We start from the raw sequence: 10,673 nt of genomic DNA, 5'->3' as shown, positions 1-10,673 counted from the left end.
AACACAGTATTTGAGTCTTTACATTCTGAATATACAGTTTTTCCTGTTTGATTCCCCAGACCCCCTGACCTCCTTTGCCCTCTGAATTATAACAGACCCACATAGCTTCGGAGAGCTTATTAGGTAATCTAATCACAGCAGTACTAACAGCCTGAGTGATTCCATTCCAAAATTCCATTCTCTATGTAGGCCAGTGCAGTTTTGAAAGATTCTTACATCAGATAGTGTTGCACTTCATTTCAGTATTCTTTCAATGCCTTCTTTCCTGTCCTTAATCTACTTGCTGCTTCCACTGTTGACTAGAACCCAGGAAGTGCAGACTTCCTGAGAACAAGGCATCAAAACTGAGAACTTTCTTTAACCTAGTTTAGTACCAGGTGTTTTAAAGTGAATAGTTTGCAATACGTCGGATCCCAGTACCACAGTACCAGTGCAGAGCAAATTTTTACTTTTCCCTCAAGCTTTTCACATGGTTATGCTAGTCTTCTTCCATAGTTTAACATGGTTTGCTTTTTTACTATGCTTTCACATACCTCTCCGTGCTTTACAATGCTTCCCTATGCTTTACTATACCTCTCTATGCTTTACAATGCTTCCCTATGCTTTACCAGACCTCTCTGTGCTTTACAATGCTTCCCTACGCTTTACCAGACCTCTCTGTGCTTTACAATGCTTCCCTACGCTTTACCAGACCTCTCTGTGCTTTACAATGCTTCCCTATGCTTTACCAGACCTCTCTGTGCTTTACAATGCTTCCCTATGCTTTACCAGACCTCTCTGTGCTTTACAATGCTTCCCTGTGCTTTACCAGACCTCTCTGTGCTTTACAATGCTTCCCTATGCTTTACCAGACCTCTCTGTGCTTTACAATGCTTCCCTATGCTTTACCAGACCTCTCTGTGCTTTACAATGCTTCCATATGCTTTACCAGACCTCTCTGTGCTTTACAATGCTTCCATATGCTTTACCAGACCTCTCTGTGCTTTACAATGCTTCCCTATGCTTTACCAGACCTCTCTGTGCTTTACAGTGCTTCCATATGCTTTACCAGACCTCTCTCTGCTTTACCATGCTTTCACTGTTTTATTACACGTTGCTGTGCTTTTACTGCAGGGAGTTTTTATAATCTGTACTTTATAGGGCACACCTTTATCTAACAGACGCGTGTGAATGCGCAGCGACTGGAGTGGAGTTTATACTCTCAAAGTTAAGCAGCTTATCTATGAAGTTAGAGCAGGACAAAAGATGAGCCGTGCTGTGCTTTTCATAAAGCTCTACTTCAGTTTATTTCACATCATGTTGTACACAGAGCGGCTCCACTTTATTAGGACCTCTGCAATGAATATTAATGACTAAATGAAGCCCAGGAGACACCTTCCAGCACCTTGTGGAGTCAAGACCATGTCAAATCTTTGTCTCAAATGTGCATTTTTGAAAGAAACACATGTTGAGCATGTTATGGTGCTACACTTGGTTGAAGAAATCTCTGTTTGCAGCCATGCTTTCAGTGTGGTTACAGCCAGCTGCTTCCCCTATTGGCTGATATGACCCAGAAGACACTGCTGAGCCAGGAAGCGCAAGAGTACCAGATTTCCTGGGAGTAAGGCATGGGAACTTTCTTTTACCTAAAATAGTACCAGATGTTTTGCAATGTTAGCTATAACGTGTGTTTCTGTCAAAACTGCACATTGGAGACCGGTGTAGCCAACAGAAGTGCAGGAAAGAAAAGATTTATTAAATTTTCACTTCAAAAGATTGTGAATCTGTTTTATTCATTTGGTTCTCTTTCTTTCTCTTGACGTATAGCTGTATAGTCCATTAGTTAGTTAATCTGTCTCTTTTCTGCTGAATGAGATGTTTTGTTACCAGATCAGAAACAAGACTAGGAAGAACCCCACCCCCCTCAGAAAAAAAAAAGCATTTTGACAGAGAGACAGAGATTGTACATGGAGCAGATCACACACTTTTTTCTTTTTGTTCTTCCTTCCTTCCTTCCTTCCTTCCTTCCTTCCTTCCTTCCTTCCTTCCTTCCTTCCTTCCTTCCTTCCTTCCTTCCTTCCTTCCTTCCTTCCTTCCTTCCTATCCCCTCACAGGAATAGTGATCTATCACAGTGATGGACCCTGATGGCTGGGGGTTTGTTAAGGTTTCTGTGCCTCTCCTGTTAGAGAGGCTGGTGCAGGTCCTCTGAGGAGCCCTGCAGTGCACTCTGGAAATGTCACAGAGCCTGCAGACTGTGGATTAATGAGACAGGAGCTGACAAGAGGCAGAGAGAGGGAGAGGAGAGATGGTGAGGGTGAGGGTGAGGGAGAGGAGAGACAGTGAAGGTGAGGGAGAGGGTCAGGGAGAGGAGAGACGGAGAGGGTGAGGGTGAGGGAGAGGAGAGACAGGGAGGGCGAGGGTGAGAGTGAGGGAGAGGATACATTAAGTGGATAGATTTAGGACAAAGGGTGGTGAGCATGTGCAGAACAGCACAGAACAAGACCCAGCAATTAAATGTTTATCACAATTTAATAAGCTCCATGCAAAACTGTCTGTGACAGACAGACATCCACCTACTGTATCTCCCTTAAATCCGATATGCTCAGTACTTCTGTTTAATAATATGGGTACCAAGTTTCATGCCAGCTGGATAAGTGGTTCTGCAGCCATATGGAACAATGTGACTTGCGACATGTGTACCTACGACCGGCTCCACTAGACCCATCTTGCTTGGAGTTTTCTTATTCCTAGGGAGATAATGTGTCTCTTTTGTCACTATGTGTGTGTCTTTGTGTGTGAGTGTGTCTGAGTGTGTGTGCGTGTGTGTGAGCGCGTCTCTGTGTATGTGTGTGTGTGAGATTGCGTCTCTGTGTATGCGTGTGTGTGTGTGATTGTGCTGATTCAGACCAATAGATGAAACTTGACTCTATTATTCATGTCCTGCAGTAACTGATTACGAATCATAATAAATTAATTATCTGCTCTCAGAATAAAGAAGTTGAGAGATGAGAAAGAACAGCCAGTACTGAATCAGTCTCTCAGGGGCCTGTGAAACAGTGTAACAAGGGCTTTAAAATACCTTCTGTTCCCTTTCACTCTCCCTGACAGGGGTGCATGAACCTGGGAATAGAGTGTCCTTGTGTCTCTATGACACAGAGTTTGCATGCAACTTGCTTATGACCTCAGTTATTGAGAGAATCTGAATCTGGGTGTGTGTGGAGGCTGTCTGTCTGTCTGTTATTTTAGTTTTGCATGTAAGCACTTATGCAATTATGATGAAACTTGCTAACCATCATCTTTATGTCAAAACTGTTCTCACTTTAGTAACCAAGACTTTTCCTTCCTCTTCTTAATACTAACCACTGGTCCTTTTTTCATTCCTCCATCTCCCTTCTCTACTTCATCCTCCCCTCCCCTGTCACCCTCCCTCTCTCTCTCCATCCTTCTTTCCCTAATAGCTCAGTTCTCTGAGAGTATTGTGTGTGTTTTCATTACCAGTCCCAAATGATTTTTGATCTGCGAACATAAGCTCATTAGCACAATCACAAAGCGAGAGGAAATTAAGATTGTTGTAATTTACTCTCCTCAATACATTCTGAACATTAAGAAAAGCTCTATTTAAAGAAATAAATCCTTCAAAAGGTTCTAACCAAGGCTTCCCAGTCCATTCTTTGTTAATTAGCTTTAACAGTATCACTGACCCTCCTTTAAAGGAGAGTGCTGGCCATCTTCCATCAGGCAGTGTGGTCCTGTGGTTAAAGTCCAGAGCTTGTAACCAGAAGGTCCCGGGTTCAAATCTCATCTCAAATGCCACTAACTGACTTGCTGTGTGTGACCCTGAGCAAGTCACTTCACCTCCTTGTGCTCCATCCTGTGGACGAGATGTTAAATCAGTGTCTTATTGTAAGTGACTAGGCATATAATGTGCAGTTCACAGCCTGCCTCTGTAAAGCACTTTGTGAACCCAGGCCACTAGAGGAAGGTGAGAGGCCGGTGAATCTGACAGCATTCACAATAACATGCTTGTTTTTGGACTCTAGTTAAACAGCCAGGATTTCTAGCCAGCTGGGTTGGTCTACCTTGTAAATACCCGACACGGATATGATACTCTGAATCACTGGCTCTTTTTTTTTTCCTCTGTGTTTCGTTGCGAGTGGCTTTTTGAAAGATGTTTGGTATTTTTCAAGATCCTGATCTTTTTGTTGCCTAAGAGCCAGTGGCACTGGAACAATTTTTGAAGTGGGTTGCCGAAAGCTATTGAACAAAACTGTAACCCCTGTATAGAAGTCAAGGGGGTGCAATCGCACCCCCAGCACTGCTAGTTCCAGCACCCCTGCTAAGACCAGATCACATTCACCTCTTGGATTATTTTCATATTTCATTAGAGCCTGTAGCATAACTTCAACATTTACAGAGAGATCATAACCCAGGCTTATTAAAATTAGCAGCATTATGACGGCCCGCTCTCAAAACCATATATTTCTTCTTACTAGCACAAAGCAACATTATCACAGCTCCCCACTTAAACGAGCCCAAGCCATCTATTAAAAACATTCTCTTACCTATTATCTGCACTAGCAATATTGTCACTGGTCTCCCTTAAAGCACCACTAACCAATACTCTTTTGCATGTCAGGATTTCAAAGCCTCTGATAGCTCTGTTTTATAGATCGTGCTCCAACACTAGCTCTATCTGCTTCACGTCTGGCCTAGATTCGCTGCAGGTGTAGCAGTTTGGCATATCAATGGAAAAACAGAATTACTGCATGCGAATTCTTCTGACAAGGCACTCGGCTTTGTCTTAAAAGAAGACAGCTATTTATAATCACAATGACCTAAATATTTCTGGGAAGAGTAAAAAAAAACAGTGAGGCTATGTGGCACAAATGATCTGAATCACTGTTGGTGTCAATGCTATATAATATATAAAACTATGGCTATTGAAACTCAGGGGGGCTGTCTGAATCGTGTTTGGCGTCGCTGTATAACATATAAAACTATGGCTATTGAAACTCAGGGGGGCTGTCTGAATCATGTTTGGTGTTGCTGTATAATATATTAAACTATGCAGATTGAAGCTCAGGGGTGCTGTCTGAATCATGTCTGGTGTTGCTGCTATATAATATATAAAATTATGAAGATTAAAGGACTGTCTGAAACATTATTGATGCTGCTGCTGTATAGTATGTAACACTATGAAGACTGAAACTTAGAGGGACTGTCTGAATCATTGCTGCTGACACAGTATAGAAAAGCACTGTCTGAAAAGCTGTAAGGATTACTTCACCAGTTGTTCTATATTAATTACAATTCATAAATACCTCATTCATTATTCAGAAGTGCAATGATAAAAAAAAAAAACCTGCCACTTAATTCATCAAGATGACTAAAAAAAAACATTGTTTTTTACCTAGATATCTGCTTGAACTCGGACAGTAGCTTCTTTCTGCCTTCTGTTTTCCACTGGAGGTCTGGGTTCCAATCTGGTGGGCTCAGTGGCGCAGACAGACAGACAGACTGCTACTTCACTATCCTCTCATGCCGGCCTTTCCTCTTGCTCTGTTCACCTGGGTTCAGTTTCATGTCACCAGTGAAACGCATTTCTCCTCGCTCTTAGTGGTTTCTTACCCTTACAACACCACCTAGTGGAGGGAAAGAGGCTGAAGAAAACACAGCAGCAGAACACAGTAAGCTCGCTACAAACTTTTTGAAGTGTAAAATTTACACTCAAGCCCTCTTAATATCACCTCTGTTAACGCAATCCTCTCCCAGTTTACCATCACCATATTGGAATGTCCTGGATGGAATATAATGGGAGTTAATGGAGACTGTAAAGACTTTAAAGTTTTGAAATCCACAAAATATATATTTAAAAAAGAAAACACAGGCTAGAGACATGTGTTTTGGATGAGGTCGGTCAGGATCCAGGACAGTGGATAGGTGTGCCAGCGCCGCTTTCAGCACTTTGTACACGTAGATCGCGTAGCTCTCCTTCCTGCTCTTTCTGCGCTTCTTTCCTCCCTTAGGCTGGCTCTTGGCAACAGCCTTCTTGGAGCCTTTCTTCGGCGCGGGTGCAGCTTTCGGTTCGGGCATTTTCTTCCTCTGATGCAGCTCAAAGATGGATGAGCAACCAGCCCCCCAGCGCCAGTATTTATAGAAGGCATAGAGCGTATATGCAAATAGTTGCCGTACAAACCACTAGACTCAGAATGTGCAAATTTGAACCAATCAACATTGCACAGTGGGAATAGCTTTGTGTGATTTATTGGGTGGGCACGTTAGAGGTTGTTAATGGTTCAGAGGGCGATGGGTTTGCTCAAGACGGACTGATTTATTTTTCGGGGTTTGAATTTGGCGCCTTTTTTTCACCGGTCACTTCTTGTCTTGTATTTAATCAACGATGAACAACCTTTTTGTACAAAATAATATTACAAAAATATTAAGCAATACCGATTGCAGCGCACGTTTAGAAACGTGTTTATATAATAATGCACATACACACACACACACACACACTCATCATGCCCCACAGCTATCCTCTAGTATATGAGTTTAGGGGGTAGGGATGGATGAATTGTCTGCTGAGTGCCAAATCCTGATAGGAGCAGGGGGTGTTATGTGGAAACTATATAACCCATGTATGTGCTTTACCCCGGTAGAATACACTAGTTACTGATGAAGTGACTGTTATTCTCCGGAGCGCTCTGTATTTTGATGACCACTGCAATAAACCTTTGATGCAACGATAGGTGTGATCCATTGTCTCTGATCATGTTGTGGAAGCTGACACCCTGGGATCCTTCAAGAAGCTGCTTGATGAGATTTTGGGATCAATAAGCTACTGACAACCAAACGAGCAAGATGGGCTGAATGGCCTCCTCTCGTTTGTAAACTTTCTTGTGTTCTTATCATTTCTGCACTTCATTTTGCGACCCTATATTACTGTAACCCTTTGTTGTACAAGCCTATCACTTTACAGCTTATTATAATATATATTCAGGGTTTTGTGAACTGCATTGGCTTTGTTTAGGTCTGTATATAATAATGTGGAACACAGTCGAGGTTTAGTTTATATTAAAGTAATGGAGAATGCACTTGGCTTTTACATTAGAAATACTGATTTTTAAAAAAGCCGCGATCGTAGCTTTGGCAAAAACACGTCATCAGCGACACGCATTAAAAAAAAAAAAAAGTTGTAGACCAATCGTGATCCTGATGTGTTGTGATAGGCTACCCAGCTACAGCACGTTTTAACCAATCAGAGCGATTTTCAGTCTATAAAAGACGACCCGTCGTCTTGGCTGATTTATTAATAAAGTGGTATCAGCAAGAATACAGCGCAATGTCTGGAAGAGGGAAGACCGGCGGAAAGGCGAGAGCCAAGGCTAAGACTCGCTCCTCCAGGGCAGGACTGCAGTTCCCAGTCGGCCGTGTCCACAGGCTGCTGCGGAAGGGAAACTACGCCCAGCGTGTCGGCGCTGGAGCCCCGGTCTATCTGGCCGCTGTGCTCGAGTACCTGACTGCTGAAATCCTGGAGCTGGCCGGGAACGCCGCCCGGGACAACAAGAAAACCCGCATCATCCCGCGTCACCTGCAGCTCGCTGTGCGCAACGACGAGGAGCTCAACAAGCTGATGGGAGGCGTGACCATCGCTCAGGGCGGCGTGCTGCCCAACATCCAGGCCGTGCTGCTGCCCAAGAAAACCGAGAAGCCCGCCAAGAGCAAGTAAACCAGCCTGACTGACCCGCGTTTAGACTTCACAGACCCAAAGGCTCTTTTCAGAGCCGCCCACCGCTTCACTAGAGAGCTATATTCATTGACGCTGCTGAAGATGGGTCCCTATAATGCATTAGGTACACGAACAGCGTGTTCACTGCAATACGAACCATGAAAAATGGTCAGAACGATTTACACGTCTTCAGATTAGCGCTTGTGTTGTATTTAATAGTGATTAATCACTCACAAGGAGTTGGCTGCCCAGTTATTTACGATAACGCGCAATTTTCGCTCCTCGGCGTCTCAGTCGATCCACAGTTAAAGCTAATCTGAGCTTCAACTGTTTAAAACTGACCGCGTTTCTAACCCGTTACGGCGATATGGTGTGTCGTGAGTTTGTCTTAAATGATTTGTAGAACCGTCACTTTAATTAAATTATACCCCAAACAATATAACATGGATGTGTTTAGGATAATTCTTACATCAATGTTTAAAAAAAAATAAAAATAAAAATCTCTTTCAACGAGCAAAAAGGACAGAAAAATTTGAATATTCATGGCTGCTGAACAGCAGAGAAAGAGGCGCCAACTTCAAATGATCCAATCACGATTGAGTATTTACAATCTGGCCAATGAGAAACGGACTTTTGTCTCGCGAGTTTTATCCAATCAGGGCAACCCGGCTGTCGCTATAAAGTCTGATGCACCGTCTTTCCGTCATTCAAACAGGAGTTTACTCGCATAGTGACTGACTGAAAGCAGGGAAAGATGGCAAGAACCAAGCAAACCGCTCGTAAATCTACCGGAGGAAAGGCGCCGAGGAAGCAACTCGCTACCAAGGCTGCCCGAAAGAGCGCCCCTGCTACCGGCGGCGTGAAGAAGCCTCACCGTTACAGACCCGGGACTGTGGCTTTGAGAGAGATCCGCCGCTATCAGAAATCCACCGAGCTGCTGATCCGCAAGCTGCCCTTCCAGCGGCTGGTCAGAGAAATCGCTCAGGATTTCAAGACCGACCTGCGCTTCCAGAGCTCCGCTGTGATGGCGCTGCAGGAGGCTAGCGAGGCTTACCTGGTCGGGCTCTTTGAGGACACCAACCTGTGTGCCATTCACGCCAAGAGAGTCACCATCATGCCCAAAGACATCCAGCTGGCTCGCCGCATCCGAGGCGAACGCGCTTAAACCGCAACCCGGTTAAAAAACTACATTGAACAACAAAGGCTCTTTTAAGAGCCACAACTTTACTTCAAAGATCTGATTCCATTATCAAAACTAGTATTTCGTTAAGTCCAGACTGATACATTATGTTAATAAAGCAAGCGTGTGTGTATAGATGTAATAATTTAGCTAAACGAAAATATTATGCTTTTTTTATTTGACCTATTTTAGTAATGCAAGTGCACATGTCAGTAGCTGATCTAATACATATGTATATAAGGTTATATCGGGACATTTCGGATGAAGAGCTTCAGCTGAATGGAAAACAATGTTTTTGCTAAAGCAATTCAAATTGTGCTGGTTCAGTAAATGCTGCTCACAAGAAATACAATAAAAATGGGCCATATTCGTACCCTGTGATTCGTACAATGCCCCAAAAATAAATTTTTTTGCCCCGGTAAAGTGACGTCGCCGCCTCTAAAACACAACCCCATCTTATCGCCCCGCCTTAAACCGTGTTGATTGGTTCATATTATACATTTTCCTGCTCTAAATGGTTAATCGGTATCAATTTGCATATGCGCTCTATAAATACCGGCGCTGTGGGGCTGGCTACTCATTCATCTTTGAGCTGCATCAGAGGAAGAAAATGCCCGAACCGAAAGCTGCACCCGCGCCGAAGAAAGGCTCCAAGAAGGCTGTTGCCAAGAGCCAGCCTAAGGGAGGAAAGAAGCGCAGAAAGAGCAGGAAGGAGAGCTACGCGATCTACGTGTACAAAGTGCTGAAGCAGGTCCACCCCGACACCGGCATCTCCTCCAAAGCGATGGGCATCATGAACTCGTTCGTCAACGACATTTTCGAGCGCATCGCCGGCGAGTCGTCCCGCCTGGCTCACTACAACAAGCGCTCCACCATCACTTCCCGGGAGATCCAGACAGCCGTGCGCCTCCTGCTGCCCGGAGAGCTGGCCAAGCACGCCGTGTCTGAGGGCACCAAGGCCGTCACCAAGTACACCAGCTCCAAGTAAACCGAGCCCGTCCCTGCCCCGTCCTTCCAGCAACACAAAGGCTCTTCTAAGAGCCACCCAAAACACCACAGAGAGAGATGAATTCCTGTTTCATTTGCGCTTTTGTTTTCTTAAAATGAGAATCGTATTTTTTTTTTTTTTCCTTGTTTCTTTAATTTGAAAGAACATGGATTTGGAGAAAGGAGATTTTAAATATCAACGCTTATGTTTGCAGGCATTTATTTATATTTCATGCAGATAGTATCTAGTCAGTTATGTAAATACTTTTTATAAATTGTAAAGGTTGTTTAGATTGTGTACTTTAAAAAGGGTCCCATGTCCGCCCAGATAAAAGCTCTTATCTGGAACAGCTTCCTCTCCCGCAGGGAGAACTTTCAAATGCAGGAGTTACCTCAGCTGCCAAGAACAAATACAATTGCAATTCAAATCCCCAAACAGAATAGCTCTAATTTGCATTAATACCAACAGGTGGAACTCTTGTGATCTTCCACTCCAGAACCCAAAGTCGACTTGCAGTGCAAATACTGAACTGTGCCATATACACTGTCAGTGCAAGTAGTCCGTGATTTGCTCAATACCTATGTGTGGTTTTATAATGCCTATAATCAGAATGTGTCTATCTGGGACCACTTTTCATTATAATTGATATTTGACTTGTCAGTAAAACCTGACCAAATGCATGTGGCTAGACACCTGATAATAAGAATTACTGATAAATTACTTGCAATGCGTATTATTGAGAGTTGACTGTATATATAATTATATATAAAAAAGTAACTTACAAATATATTGGAAC

At 43.5% G+C, this 10,673-nt stretch overlaps 3 protein-coding genes across 3 annotated transcripts; all 3 read left to right on the top strand.

Annotated features, from left to right (window-relative positions):
* Positions 1-7,322: 7,322 nt before the first annotated feature.
* Positions 7,323-7,779, top strand: LOC121305428 (histone H2A). Its single transcript, XM_041237082.1, has one exon. It carries the CDS (start codon positions 7,323-7,325, stop codon positions 7,707-7,709), a length of 387 nt encoding a protein of 128 aa, XP_041093016.1. The 3' UTR covers positions 7,710-7,779.
* Positions 7,780-7,865: 86 nt separating this feature from the next.
* LOC121305424 (histone H3) lies at positions 7,866-9,383 on the top strand. The gene has a single exon (XM_041237078.1). The coding sequence runs from the start codon at positions 8,464-8,466 to the stop codon at positions 8,872-8,874; it is 411 nt and encodes a 136-aa protein (XP_041093012.1). The 5' UTR covers positions 7,866-8,463; the 3' UTR covers positions 8,875-9,383.
* A 62-nt stretch (positions 9,384-9,445) lies between these two features.
* On the top strand, positions 9,446-9,965 carry LOC121305421 (histone H2B 5-like). Its single transcript, XM_041237075.1, has one exon. The coding sequence runs from the start codon at positions 9,500-9,502 to the stop codon at positions 9,875-9,877; it is 378 nt and encodes a 125-aa protein (XP_041093009.1). The 5' UTR covers positions 9,446-9,499; the 3' UTR covers positions 9,878-9,965.
* Positions 9,966-10,673: the final 708 nt, after the last annotated feature.

This window comes from Polyodon spathula, chromosome 43 (genome assembly GCF_017654505.1).
Source record: "Polyodon spathula isolate WHYD16114869_AA chromosome 43, ASM1765450v1, whole genome shotgun sequence".
NCBI classification, from domain to species: domain Eukaryota; kingdom Metazoa; phylum Chordata; class Actinopteri; order Acipenseriformes; family Polyodontidae; genus Polyodon; species Polyodon spathula.
This window is presented reverse-complemented; position numbering and strand designations above follow the sequence as displayed.

Bases quoted from the DNA above. Each gene is read 5' to 3' on its own strand.
- LOC121305428 (XM_041237082.1), top strand. From the start codon at position 7,323: ATGTCTGGAAGAGGGAAGACCGGCGGAAAGGCGAGAGCCAAGGCTAAG.
- LOC121305421 (XM_041237075.1), top strand. From the start codon at position 9,500: ATGCCCGAACCGAAAGCTGCACCCGCGCCGAAGAAAGGCTCCAAGAAG.
- LOC121305424 (XM_041237078.1), top strand. From the start codon at position 8,464: ATGGCAAGAACCAAGCAAACCGCTCGTAAATCTACCGGAGGAAAGGCG.